General features: G+C 43.5%; 1 protein-coding gene across 1 annotated transcript; it reads right to left on the bottom strand.

Annotated features, from left to right (window-relative positions):
* Positions 1–3,103: 3,103 nt before the first annotated feature.
* LOC114911618 (von Willebrand factor A domain-containing protein 5A-like) lies at positions 3,104–18,442 on the bottom strand. The gene is given in 20 exon segments (XM_029255534.1): positions 3,104–3,400; positions 3,712–3,838; positions 4,375–4,526; positions 5,516–5,551; positions 5,922–6,059; positions 6,396–6,619; positions 7,446–7,549; positions 7,854–8,012; positions 8,654–8,768; positions 8,849–8,924; positions 9,077–9,225; positions 9,334–9,422; positions 10,102–10,277; positions 10,423–10,537; positions 10,782–10,945; positions 11,919–12,141; positions 12,242–12,279; positions 12,282–12,443; positions 12,953–13,000; positions 18,327–18,442. Coding segments are annotated over 19 exon segments (2,355 nt in total). The 5' UTR covers positions 12,996–13,000; positions 18,327–18,442; the 3' UTR covers positions 3,104–3,335.
* Between the last annotated feature and the right edge of the window lie 6,123 nt (positions 18,443–24,565).

Consider the following 24,565-nt stretch of genomic DNA (forward strand, 5'->3'; position numbering starts at 1 on the left):
GTGTTGCTGGGTTAGGCTCCTGCTCCCCATGACCCCGTATGGGACATGCAGTTTCAGATGGTGTGTGTGTGTGTGTGTTGTGCTGTATAATATTTCAAGTTTCAAGGTTATTGTCATAGGTACAATTACCATGTACATGTGTCATGAAAATCTTCCTGAATGCTTCTCCACAGACTATGGACAAAGACAATAGAAATGCTGCACAAACAAAACAATGACAATGACGGTGAGGAGTGCAACAGCAATAGCAATAAATAATGGTAACAGTAGTAACAATAAGAACTCAGAACGAGAGAATGAGAATGCTTCAAGTGGCAGTGTAATTTACCAATGCGCTTGGGTGGAGCAGTCCAACTCTAGTTACTAAAGGTGGCACATTGGTTAGTGTTGTATACTCTTACAGCAGTGGGGTAAAAGCTCTTCCTGTACCTAGCTGCGGGTCCGAATAGACCTAAGCCGTTTTGCAGATGATAGGGAAGAGACAAGTGCCTGTGCGGGGTGACTATGGTCTCTCATGATGCGCATCTTTCTGAGGCAGCGTGTGGTTTAGGTGTCCTTGACTGCTGGTAGCTGTGTGCCGATGATTCCCTGGGATGTTTTGACTACCCTCTGTAGGGCATTTTTGTCCTGTATGGAGCAGCTGCCACCGCAGGATGTAATACACCCTGTGAGGACGGACTCCACAGCGCACCCGTAGAAAGTGGTGAGGACTGTAGTGGACATCCTGGCTTTCTTCAGATGCCTGAGGAAGTGGAGACGTTGATGGGCGTTTTTGATGGATGATGCTGTGCGCTCAGTCCATGTGAGTTTGGCAGTGAGGGTGACCCCGAGGAATTTGAAGATGTTGACCCTCTCTACAATGTCCCCTCCTATGTAGATGGGTGCCTGAACCGTATCCTGTTTCCTGAAGTCAATCACCAGCTCTTTAGTTTTACTGACATTGAGAGACAGGTTGTTGTCCTGGCACCACTTTGCCAGGAGCCTCACCTCCTCTCTGTAGCCGTCTCATTGTTGCTGGTGATCAGACCCACAATGGTGGTATCGTCAGCAAACTTCATGATGGTGTTGGAGCCGTGACTGGCCACACAGTCATGCGTGAATAGGGAGTATAGCACTGGGCTCAGGACGCTTCCCTGTGGAGTGCCAGTGTTGAGGATCAGTTGGGAGGAGGTATTACTGCCAATCTGCACACGTGGGGGTCTGTTGGTGAGGAAATCCAGGATTCAATTGCACAATGCGGCACTCAGTCCCTGCCCTAGTAGTTTCTGGATCAGCTTGGTTGGGATGACAGTGTTAAATGCTGAGCTATAGTCTACAAACAATAGCGTTGCATAGCAGTTTTTATTATCCTGGTGAGACAGAATGGTGTGAAGTGTGTGTGATATTGCATCTTCAGTGGATCTGTTGTGGCGGTAGGCAAACTGCAGCAGGTCCAGAGTGTCTGGGATGGTGTCCTTAATGTGTCCCAGCACCAGCCTCTCAAAGCATTTCATTGCAATGGGAGTCAGTGCCACCGGGCGATAGTCATTAAGGCAGCTCTGTTTTTCTTGGGAACGGGGATGATGGTGGTGTTTCTGAAACAAGTGGGTACAGTTGAGCTTTTTAAGGAGGTGTTAAATATGTCCGTGAAGACAGTAGCCAGTTGCTCACTGCATGCTTTGTAATGTATACATAGAGTTAACATGATTACTTATGCACTGCTTACAGATATTAGTGCTGTAAAACATGTTTATGTGGTGATGAAATACTTCACATATTTGACAGTTACATTCTTTTATCCATTATGGCGATGTCTTTAACATTCAAGAGGGGGCGCAGTGGGTTGACCAGATCTTGCTCTCCGGTGGGTCTGGGGTTCGAGTCCCGCTTGGGGTGCCTTGCGACGGACCGGCGTCTCATCCTGGGTGTGTCCCCTCCCCCTCCGGCCTTCCACCCTGTGTTGCCGGGTAAGCTCCGGTTCCCCGCGACCCCGTATGGTACAAGCGGTTCAGAAAATGTGTGTGTGTGTTTTTAACGTTCAAGACACAATAAATCTTTCAGTACAACTAAAGGACGTAAATGAAATTCTTGGTATTAGACATGTATTAATCAATATATCATGTTAAAACACCATGAAATCAAAAGTATCGATAAATAGGTATTTCAATATGTGAAAATGTTACTTACTCTTTTCCAGAAGTTGGAGATTAATAATGAGAGGAATTAAATACTGGAGCAGCATGGCAGTGCAGTGAGTAGTAAAGCACCTGAGATGTTTGGGCATTGGTTTGAATCTAGTTCAGTCTGCATCGAGTTTGTATTTTCTCTCCTCTTGTGCATGAGTTTCCTTTGGGTGCTCCGGTTTCCTCCCACAGCCAAAAGATATGCAGTTCACGGTCAACTGATGACAGTAAATTGCCTGAAATGGGTGAGAATTTGTGGCTAGCCTGTTATGAACTGGTGTCCCATCCAGGGTGTACACCCCCTCTGCCTTGGGCCCAGTGATTCTGGGATAGGCTGTGGACCCCTGCTACACTGATCACGACAAGCAGTTAATGGAAATTGATGGAATGAGGAAGTGATCACTCTTGCAGATCAAGGTTCCACAGGTTCAGCTGAAGACCCAGGAATGAGTTAAAGGAAAGAGAACCCACTTGAATGTTAGTCAAGCAATACCTCAACTTAGAAACCTATTACACTGCAAAAGTAAAAAATCTCCTGCATTCTTCCATTCTCCTTTGGGTGTGTCAAGCCAGTATAACCAACCTAGTTGGCTTTATTGCTGTTGAAGTGCTGTGGTTGCTTTTAAAGATTACTATGCTACTAACTGCTAATAAAATGGGACTTTAACAAATTTAAGATTGCAGTGATTAAAAGACTGCTCCTGTTTCAGTTAAGTAATTTACTAAGAGAATGACTGAATTAGGCGATGCTCGTCATTCCCTTTCAGTACGCTTTGTATCAACGTTGGACCCCAACATGGCCTACCGCCAACTACGCTTGTAAAACATGTATCTGTGGTGATGAAATACTTCACATATTTGACAGTTACACTCTTTACAATATTTTTTGATTTAACACATGTGATGAGTGGAGTCATGCACAAACCATGAGGTTAGAATCATTTGATTATACAGTATTTATTGTTTTTTTTTTTTGCCCCTGCAATAAAGGCTATCGTTAATGAACATGCCAAGGCATCAAACTGATTCTAAAAGCTTGGGGATTTGAGCAGTTGGAATATTTAATGTTGAAACATTAATACTCTCACAGCTAGGGTCATTCTTTCTTTTTCGGTAGCTGGACACCAACAATGGGAGTGTTTAGGAAGCGGTTCACTCTCGCAAGCCAAGGGTCTACAGTTTCACCTGGAGGCCCAGGAAGGAGTTTCCAGCTGCCACAAACTCTGTTAAATCAAACCCTGAAACACAAGAACAGTACACTGAACACACATCCTAAACAAATCCAGCACTCCCCATATATTCTGTACAATTATATACACACTTAATATTTGTTCTCATAATCCATTGATATACATATAAGCCTGTCCTCACTGCATGTATTTCAACCACTATAGAACACATTTTAAAACTCCTTGAAAAATTATATATATAGCCTATACACATTTCTCAAGAATACAGTTCGAAGTAAAGAGGTATCTTTAGAATGCCTGCTATCATATTCTTTAATGTATATGAATATAAGTGAAAGAACGAAAGAGTTCTTCTATACCTGACTGAGCTCTGACCCAGGTCATTGCTTTTTTAGCCACAAACTGCCACTCATCCCTGGATTCAGCCTTATATCCATGCAGCCATAGAACTGCCAACACTGTGGCCCAGACTGAAGAAAACTCAGGCTGGGGAGGGAAACACAACATATGTTCTTGGTGTAATTAACAGTAAGCATCCACTAAATGAACTGCATCTCCTTTGGGATTACCAGATACAGTCATTTTTTTAAAAATTAGTTTTCTGACCAGCACAAGGTCACAGCAACACACAGACAAAGACAATACAGTTCCAGAAGGGTGTCTAGACATTCTAGAAGTTAGAACTGCCATGTAAAGCAAATGGGTTGGGAAAAATTTACACACTTGAGTCATCCATGGATGTGGTGTACACCACAACAAAATACGTTTCTCTGCCAAATATTCAAGAGTAGTTGGCCTACATACCATGGCATCATCAAGAACGGAGTTCGGGTTGAGTTTTAACAAGAGAAGAGGTGGTGAGATATTATTTGTTAGAGATTTCTTTGATAGTTGCGTGCACCCCGGTCCAGGAAGTGTGTATCTTATCACATTCCCAGAATAAATTTATCAACTACTGATTCACTAATGTAAGGAATTTTACAGCAAAGAATCTGCATGTGAACCCTCTTAGACCCTATTACCTTTCCAGGTGATGCTTTGACCACTTCCTCTTCCTGTTTTCCAAGGATTGAAGCCAGAGATTGTTGGAGATCCCAGGACCCATCAGCCCTCTGCAGACCAATCAGGTCTACCATTGGATCTTCAGGTTCTTCCACAGAAATATTTGCTTGTTCTATAATGTTTTTGTGAAAGTGATTAAAAAAAGGTAATTATACAAGCAAATTTAAAATAAATTTTATATATATTATAAAATATATTTTTACCAACAAAATAACATAAATGGTTATATCTGTAATTTATGTAATTGGTATGGGAATCAGAATAAAATCCAAAATCTATAAACTTTGACCACAATAAGCAAATGCCATCAATGGAAACGTTATCAGATTATTGCCGTGTACAAAAATTACATGTTTGGGAAAAGTTTCACTTTTCTCCAACATGAACACACTGAGTCCTAAACCTACGAACACAATTGGTACCGGAAGTCTGTTTGTAACTTGATTTGTTTGTATCTCCAAAGTTGCTTTTACCAGTAAGTATACACACACACACACACACACACACACACACACACACACACACACACACACACACACACACACACACATTTTCTGAACCGCTTGTCCCATACGGGGTTGCAGGGAACCGGAGCTTACCCGGCAACACAGGGCGTAAGGCCGGAGGGGAAGGGGACACACCCAGGATGGGATGCCAGCCGCCGCAAGGCACCCCAAGTAGGACTCAAACCCCAGGCCCACTGGAGAGCAGGACCCGGTCCAACCCACTGCCCCACCGCACCCCCCAACCACTCAGTAACAATCAATAAATTAACCAAATGTTCTCATTTTAATGTAACTCAAATATTTTAATTATTGAAAACAGTATATTCTCTCCACAAACCCATAATATATGCCAACTTTTCAATGATTAATCTAATAAACATTTACAATGTTTGTCATTTTACTGCTCAAGACCAGTACACACAGCCTGTAAACACCACTACTGTTTTGTGGACAATTAATATCAGCAAAGCAAAAACACCTTCACTCCACAACAGACAAGTTTTATAAGGAATGGTGAATGAAACGCAACTGAACTAGGAAATGTTTGTATCTTTAAAAAAAATTTTTAAAAAAGTAGTTATTATAAAATTCTGACCTGCATAATCTTCACATTCACCCTCCTCACTGGATGCTGAGGAGAAAAACATTAAACTGTGCTTCATTCAGAATATTATGACACACATCTCTCTCAAAATGGATAGACATCTTGAAATGCTTTAGCCCAGGAGTAAGACTCTCCCATGTTCATATACTGAATTCATACACCCTCCTCACTATTGTTTACACCAAACTTTTTTTTTTTTAATAAAATTCTGAACATAAGAACAAATGACTGACATGAATAAGACAGCATACAAAAGCAACCCAAGATATGTGTTAATGCATATACTGTACTCCACATTGTGTCAGCTTACAGAAATTTGTAAAATCAAATCTTTACAAAAGATTAGGCCAGAGGTTTCTGACCTGAAAGGCTGGACCTAAAGAGGGTTGATACTTACAAGAACGCTGCTCATCAGTGTCACAAGAATGATCAGAAGACGGTGCGGCGCAACATTCAGGGGACTGTACGTAGAGGCCACAGTCGATTAAGCCCATAGAAGGGGCCTTACCACAAATAGAATTTACAGGATAACTTCCTAGAATAAAAATAAAAAAAAAAAAAAAACAGATTCTAATACTCGACTGTCAATAAAACAACCATTACCTTGGTTATTTGAATAATAAGAACTATAATAAATGCGGCTGTTATACAGGTTATAGAGATCTCAGAGGTTCACAAAGTAAATTTTCACCAGAGAAAATGTAACAAGAGGTTAGGCTGGACATATTTTCAAATTAAAAAAGGGCAAACAGCACACTGGACATTTGCCTTTACTAGTGGAATGTATCCTAGAAGATACTGAACATCTATTGTTAATATCAAAAGATAACATCTATATTCAGTGTTGTCAGGCTCCCTGCAAAGCTGTTACCTGCAAATAGACTCCTTGCTGCCATAAGTCTGCGCTGTAGGGGCCCCTGGACCGGCTCCTTGTTCTCCCTGTTGACTCCAATGAACGCAGTGTAGGAGGAGCTCACTCCTGACTGGATGCTCAGCTCTACTACTCTCTCTTTCGCACTCTTGTCATCTCCCTCTCTCACCTTCCCTTCCAGGTCCACAATGGCTTTTCGGGCCCCCAGTCTGTGCAGCAGCATGCTACAAGGCCACACAAACAAACAAACTGATTACAAAACGACAGCAGACGAAGCCTTAGATGTGCGTGTGCCAGTCTGTGTGCAACGCAGGAATTTCCCCCTTGGCCCTGATGCACTTAAATTTGGTGCATTACTTACTTGACATGAGACCATAGTTGTCTGCAGTTAAGCAAACTACCTAGCGTGGAAAATATCATTTCATTCATGAGCTTGCCATTCCAGGGCTAAACAGTGGGTGCTATTAAATAGTCTAGTTAGAATTATGAAGTAGAATGTGATTATATGCTTGTGTAAATTTACTTTGTCTTATACTAAAATACCAAGAACTGGTGCAACTTTGAGGCTCTCCGTGAGAGTGGTGGAGTAAGCGTGGCAAAGAATAAAATGGAAAATTATACATGTCGGAACAGGAGCCCTTGTATCTTGAATATTACAAACAGGATAGGACAGGAATTTCTCATATTGTTATGAAGCTCTGAATATTGACCATTTTATCAGTACTGACTGGAGGGACAGAGGACATCCCAGACTGGGGAGAAAAAGTGTTTACTTTGAACAGAGGGGGTGCAGTCCCCCACTCTTCCCACCACTGATATCCACATTGTAATATATGTAAAGTATGTCTCAATTTCTTAACCAAACACTGTAGGAAACACCACCCCTGCATTTTTTTGTTCATCACAACAACAAAAATCAAATGAATACAAATCCAGTGTTCTCTGGAAAAAACTACATTTGGTGCCCTGGCCTTTGGCCTTACTAACACATCAATTGTCCAGGCCCAATATCTGTGCCCTTAAAAATTAACTCTGAAGTCTGATTATTACCTGTTGTCAGCATCTGGCTTCAGGTTAAAGCTGATTTTGTTCTCAAAAGGTTTATCTTCAACAATGTAATGGAGACTCACTGAACCAGACATATTGCTGGCATTCTGAGACACAAAAAGAAGGAAAAATGAATATAATACAGCAGTATGCAAAACTTCAGGTACCCCTAGTCAAAGTGCATTTTTCACTGAATTGCTAAGTGAAAAGACCACAAAAAAAAAAAAAAAAAGACCTCTGTAAAATACAATGTTTCCAGTACTGTACTTTCTGTCAGAAAGAGACTAAACCAAGATGGATTAAACAAATCCAAGAAACTAATGTCCCCCAAGTCAGTAAACAAACTGATGCTGCCTGGCATTCATATATATCAGTTATATTACTGGAGAGAAGAAAAGTTACACTCCAGACCTGTCCTGTGAGCTGGAAATACTGTATGACTCGCTTCAGGTTGAAGAGCACATTAACAGGAGGCGAGAGAGGGGTGACTGAAACTTCTGCTGGAATGTTCCACTTCATTGCAATGTCCTTTGCCACAGGATTCAACGCATACTGTAGGGACTGCATAACCTGAATCAGAGAAGAACAGCAGTGTTAGTGCAAAGGATTACTTTTCCAATCCATAGTGCAGTAAAAAGGGGAAAAAAGTAACAATTCTGCAGCTAATGACTTGCAAATAACTTAGTGTTGACTTGTCTTTTCTAGCAGTATTAATTAGAATATTCAAACTCTTCATAAAACAAGAATTTCAATCAGAAACATGATGGTGCAGCAGAGAGTGCTGGTGCTTTACAGGGAATGAGCAGTTGATAAAAATAAAATGAATGGTGGGAGAAGGACTTGCGGGAACTTATTTCTTTCCCATAGCTCTAAATCAGCAACAAACAATGAAACACAACTGAAATATCTTTTCAGTTTCAAGTACTGTACAAAACACACAGAACTATTAAGGTGTCAACAACACTACAAGAACTTTCAGATGGGCTCTATGTAGTGCCCGTTTTGTTCCAACGAACCCCCCACCAGGTGCAGTTGGCCGTGAAGGTGTGGGAGCGGTCATGGCCTGGCATACCCATTCACAGGGCTCAAACAAGCTCTGTTTGGAAATCTATACAAACATGACTGCAGTGCAATTTGGATTTTTTTTTTTTTTTTTTTAATTCTAAGATGTTCTTTCCATTACTTAGTTCATCTTTTCATCCCTCTCTCACCTTGGGCTGCATTCTCTCCGATCCAGTGATGAACTGTGGGTGTCCAGAGCCTCCCTCAGCCATGCCATTCACCAGTGCACTGCTGGCCCCCTCCCCAATGCCAAAGGTGAAGCACCTAGATGCAGTGATACTATGAGAATGTGTACACACACAGACAAATTCACACACACCAAGGTATCCAGACATACAGTTCACCTGTGGGAGTGAGCATGGCTTTTCACCAGATTAATTACTTCTTTCGTATTTCCTACTTCTCCATCTGTGAACACAACAACTGGGGGGGGCAAAGAAGTAACAATCAATCATATTGTCCAGGAAATTACAAGTACATTATGTAGCTATCAGTCTGCTTCAGCAAAATTAAAGCATAATAATGTGATACATTCCTAATTTGCTAGAATGCAGCTACATGTGGAACAAATGATACCTGTCGTGGATGTGAGGGAAGGCAGGGCTTGCTGTAGATGTTCTGGAGGGGTGGCAGGATTTCTGTTCCTCCCAAGTCAGCCTCCATTGACTTCACCATCTCTACAGCAGATTCCATGGTGGCCTGAGTATATTCCACACTCTCACTGACCCACAGAGACACAGAAGAACCTTTTAATCAGCAAATACACAGAAATACTGGTAATGTTCTTTCTTCTTTCTCAAAGAGTATAATATTTTCACTGGGTACTCACGGGAAGAAAGACTCGTACTCCGAACCAAATCCATAGATGTTGAAGTAACAGCCCAGTGGAAGACTCTTCAACAACAGAAGTAAAGTGTCCTACATAGAGAAGACGTGAGAGAAGAGAACAACAGTAAGAGGATGACTCTACTTGGTATCTATTGTGTTTCTGTATATCAGTGGATATCAGTGTGTATCAGCGTCACTTATCCCTGTTAGCCAGTCTTAATTAGTTCCTGCAAACCGACAGATTTCAAAAAAGTGGAAAATTATGCCATTATTTCTATTGTGAAAAAATTCCAGTTCCCAATGACCTCCACGTCACGCATGTGCCATGTCCTACGTTCCAGCAAACATAGGCCTGTATCCAGAAGCCTTCCTCATCATTTTACCCTTGAGGTTTTTTCTTTCAATCAACATTGGGAAAACAGATAAAAGCAATGAATTTTGATTTCATACTATTTCATGTTTCCTCACAATTATAGGTAGAAATTAGTTAAAGATTTGCAACTTTAAACATGCTGTTTCATCTTCTTGGTCACCGCTGCTGCTGATGGTTTCAGGACCCTCTATAGTGCAGATATTCTAAATTTACAGAATAACAATGAACTATTCACTGAAATTTAATTTGTCAAGGTTCTAATGTGAATAAAATAATTAAATAATTTAACAAGAAGTGATATTAATTTCAGACAAGATACATGAAAACCAGATATCAGGAGACTGAATAACACAGAATGACTGTACTCTTATTACGGTTTTGTTTTAGTGAGGATACCCTGGCGCTGCTGATGCGGCTCTTATCCCCACTGTTTTGGTTCATTGGACATTCCATACTTCCAGAGCGATCCACCAGGAATATAAACTCTCCACTGGAAGCAACGTGAGATGATTTTTCAGCCTCAATTACTGGGTAGAAACTCAGCATGGCTACAGTATCACCCATCAATGAACCTAGAGAAAACAGAAAAGATCATCAGGAGCTAAACTTGGCAGTACATTTTAAACGCTTCTATAAATCTAATGATCAACCAAAAAAAGTGAAGTACAGCAAAAGCATAATCATTTCTAACTTCCGGCAATACAAACACAAACTCACCGGACTGAACACCTAGCTGTCCTGCCTCCAATATGGCCATGGGCTGGTGAGGCTCACTGTAGTACAGCAGGAGTTCCACATCACGGTCAAATCGGTGTCCTGGGGCCAGACTCACCTACAGCGTACAGGTACTCTTGGTAAGACAATGTCATTTCTGACCACCGAAGACAATGAAAAAAACCTTTTATTCACCATGTCTTCCATTTATGTGACCATTTTCCTAAATTGGAAGGATTAGGTCACCGATGTAGCCTGGAATTTTATTTTGTACTGAAGAAAATATAGAAATGAAGCACTATGAATTGGGACAGAAAGAAGGGATGTATAAAGAAAGGGACAAACATGAACAGATGGCCTACTTTGGCCTGAGTTTTGTCCTGGGAGAGGAACGCCAGTGGGGTGAGGGGGCAATTAGACTCCACACTCTGGACAAAGCTGGGGGTGTAGATGTTCATAGTGAGCGATAGAGTGTATGGCACATCACCAGCCTGTGGAGAAGCCTCTGTTGTCATGCTGCTGCTGCCTGGAAAAGTGTTAATAAAACAATCAAAAGACAAAAAAAAAAAAAAAACAATTCAACAACAGTGGTTGTTTTCAGATACCAAGAATGTAACCATGTTGAGGTATACTTAACACACTTGTATGGGAAAAATCACAGTTAACGTGATTAATCTTCACAACAGTATCTACAACATGCAGCTACAACAGAACGTTAAAAGAAATTCTAATATTGTAATTGTCAAGATTTAACATTTTGAGTACAATAACGATAAAGACATTTAGGATTCCCCTTTTAAGTCACTTTGTAAGAGCATATGAAATATGAATGTATTCACCAGATTGCTTAATATTCTTACCATCTCTGTGGTCAACCAAACCGTGACATTTGTCAACACTTCAGCACCTTCACTACATATTTACAAATGTATTTACACCTTTCTCACTTTAACCTGTGTCCTGTCAAATCAAATAAATTAATTATAATAACACAAATACACATACTATATGTACACAATGAGAGCACTGGATGATTAAGAATGCTTGCTAATACACACACACACACATTTTCAGAACCACTTGTCCCATACAGGGTCACAGGGAACCGGAGCCTAACCCGGCAACACAGGGCGTAAGGCCGGAGGGGGAGGGGACACACCCAGGACGGGACGCCAGTCCGTCGCAAGGCACCCCAAGCGGGACTCGAACCCCAGACCCACCGGAGAGCAAGACTGCGGTCCAACCCACTGCGCCACCGCGCACCCCATTGCTCGTTAGTAACAACTAGTAAATTATTTCAGCCATGTTAATTGAATTTTCCTAATCAAATGACTTTCAGCACATTTCAGTACTTACTACTTATATGAAATATGTCTTTGATAAAACGAATTGCATTTGCTCACCCAAAAAGTCAAAGAAGTCAACAACACTAGCTAATATTTAGCTTGCTGTATGGATTCAAAACATGTAGCTGGTAACAGGCAACCATTCCTGTGTACCTGCAGGGGTGTAGCGAGGATTGAGCACAGCAGGCAAACAGAACCTCAGGGCGTGGTCAGCCTGCACAGCCAGTTCACTGACATATCCCACGGTAACAGAGGCAGTCTGTCCAGGAGGAAGACTCCCCACACTCAGTCGAAACACGTCAGAGCTCTCGTCGCTCTCCTCCAGCAGGAAGGCCTCCTGCCCAGAGCTTATGGCATCGTCATACTCTTCCTTTGCCTGATTGAGAGCAAATGATGGAAACATCACACACACATACAAAGATACCCTTCATTACAGCTAGAGGGCCTGTCATGAAATCGAAACACTCAGGAATCACCTTCTCCTTCTCTCTGACTTGGGCTTCAATCTCGACGTCCCGATACGGGCCAGGAACCGGTAAACGGCAGCATTGCTGTCCATGGGGAAGATGAAGATGGCCTCCACGGGATTGGACTCCTGGTTCTCATACTGAAGGGTGGAGTTGACCGATGCCACGTGACCCTGGACGTCTACCTCCACTGACACAGACTTCAGGGGCACTGAGTGACCGAAGGAAGAAAGGGAACATGATAAAGAGAAACCTGTTTTAATGCAATGATATAAGCTAACTTCTACAAGTCTAAAAATTGTCTCTGTCAGATCTACGACTTCTCACTGTGTTCCTCTTTCTTCCAACACATGTTTCTGTGATTCCAGGTTATGCTACACTATGTAGCCTTTGAATCAATACACATCAATACGTATTGCTTAGAAATCACATTCCAGAGGTCTGTTTACAACTGTGACAAACTCATAGTATTTTGACTCTTATTCATTATCATTCTTCTGTTTCAAGCAACTGGTAACAGTGGTTAGAGCAGCTGCCTTTGGAGGTTTAAATCCCACCTCCAGCTGTAGTACCCTTGAGCAAAGTCTTTGCCCTACATTGCCAAAATTACCCAGCTGTATAAATGGCGAAATAAATGCAGGTGTTGTTTTAAAACTGGAAATTGCTTTCAAGACAAGTGTCAGCTGAGCACATAAATGTAAGCGTTTGAGGAACTCGTACCTGGCTCATTCTTCAGAGTTCTCAATCCACAGGTGGTTGCCATTCTGTCTGGAGTAAAGACACATCACATTATGAAACACTTACTGGCACTTAAAATTTTGTTTTCCATATTCAAGAATTACACTCATTATATAAAAATACCTTAAACCTTTAATTTATGAAAGGTTTCAAGATAGAGCTGAAAAAAAGGTTCAGTTTTGTTGGCATTTTATACATCGTAACATTAGTATATACTTACTATTGTATTACAAAATGTGTGTGTTATATATGGTAATATTTTAAATATCTTTACACATGTTCTCTGGTGTGGTTGGACTCAGACATTACAGCAGTGGACAAAACATATTCAGCTCTGTCATGAAAGTTACATGGTAAACTCCTGGTAAATAATAATATGACACAATTCGTAGTGTGCATGGTATTAAGGACACTTTACTGATCTGGTTTCTGACCCAAGGGACTGGAAACAGAGAAATGGCTGTGGATTGCTGACTACAACCATAAAACTCTGGTGATGTAATACTTCTTGGAAACTAATTACTGTAAAGATCACCCTGCTGCCTCCCAACGCTCACCTGGCACATTCAAACAGTTAACCCATCACAACTCCATACTCTATAAACTACCTTCAGTTTACAGCCCATTTTTTTAGTCCTGTACTCCTGTTCTGTGTTGTACCATGGTCTCCAGAGAAACGACATTTCGTTCCACTGTATACAAGCTATATAGAGGAATGACAATAAAAACAACTTGGACTTGTTAAGTCAAAGTCAACTTTGTCATTCCCACAATATGTTTCGAACATACATAGGAGTGATACAGCGTTTCTCTTGGACCAAGGATGTGACATTGGAGACAACATGTACTATTACTACAACAGCATATACTATTACAACTACAGCCATTTACCATAACTAACTACCAACTAAAAACACTATGGGATAAAGTGCAGCGGCGTGGTTGGTTCAATAAACAGCAATGTTAACAGATTTTGAAGTGGTAGGACGATCTTTGCAGTGTCATTCTGGATGGGGGTGTGTGGGTGTAGAGGTCAGAGTTCAGAAGTCAGGTATGTTAAGCGTGGTTAAGAGTGTTCAGGATCCAGACAGCTTGAGAGAAAGGGTTAAGGGTTACACAACATGAAAATATTTTACTGTCAAAACAGTTTCAAGGTGGTTCAAGTACCATTGAACTTACCATTTACATTTAACAGATGCTTTTCTCCAAAGCAACTTGCAGTGTTGAGGTTACAAGTATTTATACATCTGAGTAATTTTGCTGGAGCAATTTAGGGTAAGTACATTGCTCAAGGATACTACAGCCACAGGTGAGGCTCTAACCACTACACTACCATATAGAAGTTAAGGATTTTTTTGCGGAGGAAAGGGAAGGATATTTTGCAAAGCGTTGACATCGGACGGAGCAGAAAGCAGAACTGCAGGAGGTGTCAACACTTATTGTCATGTACTAACTTGCAGCCAGTTCTCAGTAGAACTGCGGTTTTCATGCTAAAACATTTGCGCACTCAGACTGTGTTGGTTGCAGGTAATAATGATCACCTGGATAGTTTTCTTGGTAAGGGAAGGTGAGGGAAGGTACAGGTATGGATGGTATGGTAATGCAGTGAATAGCACTGTTAGCTCACAGCACCTGGATGGTGTGAGAGTTTGTAGGTTCACACCCTGCTAAATTTGTGAGGAGTTTGCATGATCTCAGTGTTCTCACTGTTTCTTCCCACAGTCCTAACATATATGTTTCAGGGAAATTTGTGACTTCAATAATCGCGTCATAGCCATGGACAGTGAAGTGCAATATGGAAGATAAAACTAAGTAAATGATCTATAAAACACTGCATTTTTAGAAGATCTGTGTGTTCCTAATGGCAACATGTATTAGAATACGCCTTTGCACAGCCGCTACTCCGGCACTGTATGCGATTGTGTAGCTTATTATAAAAATTTTTTTTAAAAAAAGAAAAATTCACAAGGAGGTTATCAGGATTCATCTATCCTGCGTTTTATGCACCTACCTGAGCGATGAATATTGGTACATCAAGTGGAAGTAACAAACTAGGTTTACTTAATCACATGTCTGCAGCCATGTCTCTTAATGTAATTCACAAATTGTATTTTTGCTGAGATGTATGTCGCTTTAGAGAAAAGCATCTACTAAATGAATAAATGTAAATGTAGAATGTCTGTTTCATTGCCTTTTAATCCCCAGGTTGTCTATTCAAATCCCATTCGTGCTGTAGTGCCCTTGAAAAAGGTGCTTCTGCTCAGTTACTCCACTAAATGCCCTGGGTAAAACAAGGCCTTGGGAACATTAACTATATTGCGAGGCAAAATAACAAGCAAAATATGCACCTACTTACCATGCCTCCCTGCAAACATGCACCCAGGTAAGAAACACAAGGATGGAGCAAATACTTTTTCAAATCACTGTATTACTTATCCAATGTATTGTCACTGGGTGCTTGTCTAATTCGCGGACACGAGGATCGCCGGAACATCGAAGGACAATCACACTCGTTTAGTCATATCAGAATCAGAATCAGAATGAGCTTTATTGCCAAGTATGTTCGCACATACAAGGAATTTGTCTTGGTGACAGGAACTACCACAGCACAGACAGAATGACAGTGACAAGACAGGTGAGAAGATAGAGTATGTGAGTATATTTAGTGAGTATGTGAGTATATTTAATAAAAAGAACAATTTCACTGATTCTTAATGCCACTTAAAATTTTATTTTCCATTATCTAGAATTACACTCATTATATAAAATACCTTAAACCTTTAATTCATGAAGTTAAAGTATATACACTGCCTGGCCAAAAAAAGTCACCACCTGGATTTAACTAAGCAAATAGCAAAGAGCCTTCCATTGGATAATTACTGCACTGATTAATTTGTTTCAGCTGGCAACAAGTTATTTAACTCTAACTGATGCAGTGAGTAGCTTCTTATTTCTTAAACAACCATGTCGGAAGACATATCCTGTGGTCGTGGAAAAGCTGTTACTCTGTTTCAGAAGGGTCAAATTATTGGCCTGCATCAAGCAAAGAAAACAACTAAGGAGATTGCTGAAACTACTAAAATTGGGTTAAGAACTGTCCAAAACATTATTAAAACCTGGAAGGATAGTGCTGAACCATCATCGTCGAGGAAGAAATGTGGTCGGAAAAAAATTTTGAATGATCATGATCAGAGATCACTTAAACGTTGGTGAAATCAAATCGTAAAAAAACAGCAGAACTCCCAGCTATGCTTAACAGCAAAAGTAAGAGCATTTCCACACACACACAATGTGAAGAGAATTCAAGGGATTGGGACTAAACAGCTGTGTAGTCTTAAGAAAACCTCTTGTCAGTGAGGCTGATCAGAAAAAAAGGCTTCAATTTGCTAAGGAGCATAAAGACTGGCCTCTGGAGCAACGGAAAACGGTCATGTGGTCCGAGTCCAGATTTACCCTGTTCCAGAGTGATGGGAGCATCAGGGTAAGAAGAGAAGCGGATGAAGTGATGCACCCATCATGTCTAGTGCCTACCGCACAAGCCTGTGGGCGAAGTGTTATGATCTGGGGTTGCTTCAGTTGGTCAGGTCTAGATTCAACAAGGTTATGTGCCCAAAAGATGAGGTCAGCTGACTGCCTGAATATACTGAATGACCAGTTTTTCCATCAAAGGATTTCTTCTTCCCTGATGGCACGGGCATATTCCAAGATAACAATGCCAGGACTCATCGGGCTCAAATTGTGAAAGAGTGGTTCAGGGAGCATGAGGCATCATTTTATCACATGGACTGGCCACCACAGAGTCCAGATCTTAGCCCCATTGAGAATCTTTGGGATGTGCTAGAGAAGACTTTACGCAGGGGTCCGACTTTCCCATCATCAATACAAGATCTAGGCGAGAAATTAATGCAACTCTGGACAGAAATAAATGTTGTGACACTGCATAAGCTTATCGAAACGATGCCACGGCAAATGCATGCCATAATCAAAGCAAAAGGCGGTCCAACAAAATATTAGTGTTTGACTTTTTTTTTTGGCCAGGCAGTCAGTGTATAGAAATTTCTCGAAACTCCACACTATTTCCACAGTCCCTGAGCTCATGGCTGTTACTGAGGCAAAGAGAGAAAGTGCCACTGTGAGAAAGTAGTGTGTGAGCCTATACAGTATATGTACTGAACAGAATATACAAACAGCAGCACAGATTAAATATTTTTTATTCCGTGCACCATTAAAATTTAAAGAAAAAGAAACTAGGCAGCGACTTTCTTAAGGCTTGGAGTTGAAAAGGCACTTTTAAGTTTTCCTGCCTTTGACAATACCACGTGACTGACAGTCAGCGTATCAACGGCACAACTTCGCTCCGGGTCCCATTTCATTGCATTTTCTTCAAATGTTACTGTAGACAGTATTTCATAAGCACCTCTGCTTATTAATAAACGTAGTACAGCTAATATTCAACGCAAAAGACGGCAGTCCTCGTTTTATGACTTACCGTGACGAGCCTCAGAAGCGACCTGAAAAGTCAAGTGTCGTCAGGCCACCACTCTCTCTTCGATATATAATAATGTTCTCAGCTTATTTAGCAGTATATTTAACCCTTTAGATGATGAAACCAAGAAAAATTATAGGGTGGACTAATTATATATAACACATACAATGTTTGAACTATGTACAGTATAATTGACTATGAATGATGTTGTACAAGTTATGTTTGTGACTGGGTGCTTGGATCGCCGGAACATCGCAGATAATCATCACACTCGTTTAGTCACATTTAATAAAAGAACAATTTCACTGATTCTTGGCTCATGATGATTATGCCTTATATTTTGACCAGCAGTAAATGTTCCTGGAATCTACGAAAGCATAATCGCTTCTATAATTGGCCACTTCTGCCTGGAATTCGAAAAAAAGACTGACCGTTACGTCAGGCGCAGATCAGTTACACGCAGTCGCTTCAGCTTCATACTTTCCGGGATGATTCTGTAACTCACAGTTACGGCCATCATCACCTTATAAAAACACGGGATTATAAGTCTATATTTATTAACATTGTGTTACATTCCACTGTGTTAATCTGGGGTTTCACTACGTGTCACTCACTGTTTAAAGTAACTTTTTCTCGGTGTTATGATAAACCTCCGCCCACTTCTTCTTCAGCAGTAACACGTACGATACTGCTGCGAAATGCAATAAAGATCATTTCTCCACATACAGCTGCGAGTCTTCAGCTCATGGACAAGAATAAAATGAAAAATAAAAAATAAAAAAAAAGAAAGAAAGAAGATATAAGAATTAACTAAAGAATATACTCACGATTAGCCTAGGGAAAAGTGTACAAATACTAACTTTAACTTACCTGCCTGGCTGTTAGCGGAATTTCTGTAGTTCCTCCAATTCGTTCCCGTCAGTATTCAAGCCGGAGCAGTTTCGCTTCTAACGCTTGAACTCGGGTGTGCAGAATTAAAACAGCACTAAAAAACGCTCGGTACTGGGTGGAAAGACGAGCTAAGTGAGCGGAGGTGTGTTTCATGCTTTTGTTACTCGGTCCTCCAGGCTCTGATATGTCAGTCTGGGCGGCAACGGAAGCGCTCCGAATCACACGTTGGCTGTTCAACGTGTCCGTTCAGCGCTCAGATTTGCATTTAAAGGTCCCACCTCGTGCCTTGGCTTTGCTTTCAAACATCTTGAAAGCGCAGGTTTTCTTACACGGTCAGGGAACAGAGCTCAGGAAGTGGCAAATATGTGATTATCAGTGTAAGAGCAGCCTTTGCTTTCGTCTTGGTCTCGTCAGCTAATGCATCAATGTAAATGTTGGGAGGAACTCGTACTTCTGTTCTGTACGTGTCTTTTGTTCGTAGCACCAATAGCTCCGCCCTCACCCGAATAGCCCTGCCTACACGCAAATAGCCCCGCCCACACGCAAATAGCTCCGCCCACAGGCAAAGAGCAACACGCAGTAACTGCACGGTGGAGCAGTGGGTATTAGGACTAGTATTTAGTGCACAATAGTATAGTAATCATTGTACTTTGATTTGGAGAAAGGCATCTGCTACATCAGTAGACGTGAACTAGTGTATCTTAAAGCTTTGTTCTGTCTGTAATGCTGTCATCCTGATTTATGAGTAGGTGACATTGGGTTGTTATTTCAGGGATGAAAGAGGGGAAAAAATGTACTCCATACTTTACAGTGATAAATTCTGCTTGTAGTGTTTCAGTGATGTGTACATCTCACTGGGGACCCTATTCTGCCACGCCCACATCGTCAGCATAACAGGGCATACCTGGGGCTCAATGGAGATGGAGGCATAAAAGGCAGAGGCAGAACAAAGTCTGATGTGGAACCTTGTTTGCTAAACCACTGACTCACCTTGAGTCAACCTCTGCTCTTGTTCTCGTCCCCTTCCTGAACCCAGATCAGTCTCCTTGTGTTTTGACCGTCTGCCTGTTTCATCGACCACGTTTCCGGATTGTCCTTGTGTAGGACGTTTGCCGATCGAAAACCTGAGTCTGCCCCTGACCGCGCTTTCTGTTCCGCCTTGTAATAAACTCCTGTTCGCTCTGCAATTGAGTCCGACAGATCCTTCCAGAGCGAACCATGTCATATTCATTTTCTGTTTTCAATAATATAAAGCATCTTGAGGTTTGGGAAAGGCCTAAATGCTCCTGGTCACCTAAAACAGATTCAGGTTAACTGCCTGATTTATGACAGAAGCATCAGTGTAAATAACACAGAATGCCTGTCTACACCATATGGGATACAGCACCTTATTTAACAACTGGCAATGAAGGATAAGTTGAAGGCTTGTATAACTTTCTCCAGCTTAAGTCCATGTGGATGTAGGAAAAGAAAATTGTCCTAACACTCTGCTGTACTGTTCTATCACTCCTTATTACGGCTGTGTTTTTTTATCGTGTTACAATAGAAATTCACGTTAAAGACGTTGTAATGTCTACACATCTACATATCTACACATTGGCAATTGGTTTTGAATTTAATGACTCACCTGTGAAGATGATTTTTATATTGTACTGATAAATAACAAGGCATTACATGTAAATGTTTATTTGGGGAACAATTTAGACTAGTTGCTGTATAATGTATACATGGATTTAACATGATTACTTATGCACTGATTACAGACATTAGTGCTGTAAAACATGTATCTGTGGTGATGAAATCAGTATTTGTCAATAACACTGTTTAGACATTATGCCGATGTGTTTAACATTCAAGATACAATAAATCCTTCAGTACAACGAAAAGACGTGAATGAAACACTTGGTAGACATGTATTACATTAGACACGTATTAATATATCATGCTAAAACACCATGAAATCAAAAGTACAGATAAATGAGCATTTCAATAAGTGAAAATGTCAGTTGTCTTTCAAACATTCGCTCGGTATCTCACTATGGGAAACACCTCTGGCGTGACAGATCCTGGAAGCACCAATAACACCACGTCTGTCAGTTGACAGACCAATCGCGGACAGTGATGCGGGAGTCCCACCTCCATAATACATATACCACTTCTGGTGGTCCCTTCTTCATTCGCGATCTTTCCCTGTGAAGATAAGGATTACAAGCCATCCTTTGGCAGGCCCCGTTTTTGGAACTAGCTGTTTAACTGTTCTAAGACGAGCCGTCAAGGTACATCACTGAACGCAGATGTTTTGCTAGCGGGTCTATTCACTGTCACGGTGAATTGTTTGCCTGCGATATACTGGGAGAGTTACGACGTGCTACGGCAAATTCTCTTCTATATATTTTCTTTGCTAGGCGGCACGTTGTGGTGAGTTTAAATTATTTTCTATCATGGCAACTGCCAGTTCAGCAAGCGGCGGAGCGAAAGCAGTAACTTTGCGTCCGTCCATGGGTCTGTGATCTCAGGCAAGGATTCTCATCCTTTGTGCATCATATGCCTGGGGTGAAACAGGCTCAGGCGGCACTCGCGAACCCCGAGTGCTGTCCACACTGTTCTCTCTTCTCGTCAAGGGGTGCTAGAGTCTAGAGAGAAGGGTGCGGGCGGCGGCCGCTAATAAAGGAGACCTCTGCCTTTCTCCGCCGCCCGCAGAGGAGACTAAGCAACCCCCTGCGTCATGCAGCTGGGGCGACTTTATGGATGAAGTCTCCCCCGACCTGCCTCCCCTCTTTGGATCCTTAACGGATGACAGAGAGGATGACGATGACGAAGTTATCGCTCGTCTATTGGAGGAAGGAGAGGAGGATGAAGACGACGTGATCCTCCTGCTGAATCCCTCCCAGCCAGGCCGTGCATTAATGATTAAGCGAAGGGTCCCCCTCCCCAGCTCAGGCGGAGTTCGACCTGCTTGATATGTGCCGGAGGGCAGCGGCAAAACTTTCTATTGACTGGCCGTCGCAGCAGGCGGACCAAAAAACGGAGAGGGGTCTTTATGACGGAAAAAGACTCCCGTCACGTGCTCCAGCCATTAAACAGCTCATTCCAGCTGTCCCGCGTGCGTTCAGAAATGAAATGTTTTTGGGGAGAAGCCCTTTTCACACAGGGTCCCTGTAAAAGGGTCTTCAAGGATGGATGTTAGCAACATGCAGGAGTTAGGCATGTCAATCCTCCTCCTGTTGAGCTGTCCGTGGCACCTCACCTCAACCCTAACCACAGAGCGGCCTTTTCCTCTATCAGGACACACTGAGCACTTCGCAGCCTCAGTTTTTCAGAAGATCTATCGCTCTTCTGCCCTGGCAGTGAGGGCTCTTAATGCCACCTCTCTCCTCACTGCTTATCAGGCAGGGCTTATGGGGAAGCAAATGGATGCTGGGGCACCAAACCCAGCTCTCTGGGAAGAGTTCTGTGTTATTGCAGATCTCAACCTGAGAACTTCCAGGGGTGCCTTCCAGAGCTGTGGTCATAGCTTGGGCCTGGCAGTGGTAGGTGAGCAAGATCTCTGGCTGGGACTGTCAGGGGTTTGGAGGCCCCCAGAGGAGTGGTCAGCCAGCAGGGGCCCCAGACTTTCCCAAACCAGCTCAGCTGAGTGGAAAACCTTCCTTTGCAGTGGCTGCAGCTAGACACCGGCCGGCAAATCCTCAGGGAGAGAAGAAACGGCGGCAACCTCATCCCTCCTTTTGTTTAGGTTGAAGGGATGAGCAACAACACTCGTGGAGTATCTGCTGTTATCCTCCCTCAAAGACAGCAGTCATTTTCTCCCCCTCCCGCCAAGAGAAGGCGTGGGACATGAGCATTGCTCAGAGGAAAAAGTTCTCTTATGACCAGTTCAGTTGTGACATTGGCACCAGTTCCCCCAGTGCCCCACAGAGAAATTCTCGCCCCTCCACCCACGAGGTTACAGCAGAGGGCAGTTTGCACGAGAACATGTGTGGTCTGCGAATAGAAACACGCAAAAACAAAATTGTCCAGACCAGAGCTGCAGCCCCCAGCTCTGCCACTAGATGGGCCCGCCGCGTCACTAGTGAGCGAGATCTGGCGCGCATGTGCGGTACACCCCTGGGTTTTATCTACAATTAGCTGGGGTTATCGTCTGCAGTTTGGAATGTCACCTCACTGGCGGGGAAGGAGCCTGAGCTGGTGCGGGAAGTTGAGAGATACCGTCTGGATATAGTCGGGCTCACTTCCACTCACAGCTTGGGTTCTGGAACCACTCTTCTCGACCAAGGGTGGACTCTCCACTATTCTGGCGTTGCCCAGGGTGAGAGGTGGCGGGCGGGTGTGGGCTTATTAATAGCCCCCCAGTTTAGCCGCCATGTGTTGGAGTCTACCCCGTGGAATGAGAGGGTCATCTCCCTGCGCCTTCGGGTCAGGGAACGGTCTCTCACTGTCGTTTGTGCTTATGCGCCTAGTGGCAGTGTAGAGCTACCCGGCCTTCTTGGAGTCCCTGGAGGGCGTGCTGGAAAGCGCTCCCACTAGGGATTCTGTCGTTCTACTGGGGGACTTTAACGCCCACGTGGGTAGCAACAGTGACACCTGGAGGGGCGTGATTGGAGGGAACGGCCTCCCTGATCTGAACCCGAGTGGTGAGTTGTTATTGGATTTCTGTGCTAGTCACAGTTTATCCATAACGAACACCATGTTCATGCATAAGGGTGTCCATCAGTGCACTTGGCACTAGGACACCCTAGGTCGGAGGTCGATGATCGACTTTGTAGTCGTTTCTTCTGACCTTCGGCCATATGTCTTGGACACTCGGGTGAAGAGAGGGGCTGAGCTGTCAACTGATCACCACCTGGTGGTGAGTTGGATTCGATGGCGGGGGGAAAAGCTGGACAGACCTGGCAGGCCCAAACGCATAGTGAGGGTCTGTTGGGAACGTTTGGCGGAGGCCCCTGTCAGAGAGGTCTTCAACTCCCACCTCCGACAGAGCTTCAACCAGGTCCCGAGGGAGGTGGGGGACATCGAGTCTGAATGGACTATGTTCCGCGCCTCCATTGTCGGGGCGGCTGTTCGGAGCTGCGGCCATAAGGTCTCCGGCGCCTGTCGCGGCGGCAATCCCGAACACGGTGGTGGACACCGGAAGTAAGGGATGCCGTCAAGCTGAAGAAGGAGTTCTATCGGGCCTGGCTGGCTCATGGGACTCCTGAAGCAGCTGACGAGCCAAACGGAGCGCGGCTCTGGCAGTCGCCGCGGCAAAAACTCGGGCTTGGGAGGAGTTCGGTGAGGCCATGGAGGAAGACTTTCGGTCGGCCTCACAGAGATTCTGGCAAACCATCCGGCGACTCAGAGGGAGGAAGCGGTGTTCCACAAACACTGTTTACAGTGGAAGTGGTGCGCTGCTGACCTCAGCTGAGGATGTCCTCGGGCGGGTGGAAGGAGTACTTTGAGGATCTCCTCAATCCCTCCGACACGCCTTCCGTAGAGGAAGCTGAGGCTAGGGATTCGGAGGGGGACTCGTCCATTACCCTGGCTGAAGTTGCTGAGGTAGTCAAAAAACTCCTCGGTGGCAAGGCTCCGGGGGTGGATGAGATCCGCCCCGAGTTTCTCAAGTCTCTGGATGTTGTGGGGCTGTCTTGGCTGACACGCCTCTGCAGCATCACATGGAGTTCAGGAACGGTGCCTCTGGACTGGCAGACCGGGGTGGTGGTCCCTCTTTTTAAGAAGGGGGACCGGAGATTGTGTTCCAACTACAGGGGGATCACACTCCTTAGCCTCCCTGGGAAAGTCTATGCCGGGGTACTGGAAAGGAGAATCCGACCGATAGTCGAACCTCGGATCCAGGAGGAGCAATGCGGTTTTCGCCCTGGCCGTGGAACACTGGACCAGCTCTATACCCTCACTAGGGTGTTGGAGGGTTCGTGGGAGTTTGCCCAACCAGTCCATATGTGTTTTATGGACCTGGAGAAGACATTCAACCGTGTCCCTCGTGGCATCCTGTGGGAGGTACTTCGGGATTATGGGGTTTGGGGCTCGCTGCTATGGGCTGTTCGTTCCCTGTATGACCGGAGCAGGAGCTTGGTTCGCATTGCCGGCAGTAAGTCAGACCTGTTCCCGGTGCATGTTGGACTCCGCCAGGGCTGCCCTTTGTCACCGATTCTGTTCATTATCTTCATGGACAGAATTTCTAGGCGCAGCCAGGGAACGGAGGGTGTCTGTTTTGGTGGCCGCGA

Source organism: Scleropages formosus, chromosome 10 (assembly GCF_900964775.1).
Source record: "Scleropages formosus chromosome 10, fSclFor1.1, whole genome shotgun sequence".
Lineage (NCBI taxonomy): Eukaryota > Metazoa > Chordata > Actinopteri > Osteoglossiformes > Osteoglossidae > Scleropages > Scleropages formosus.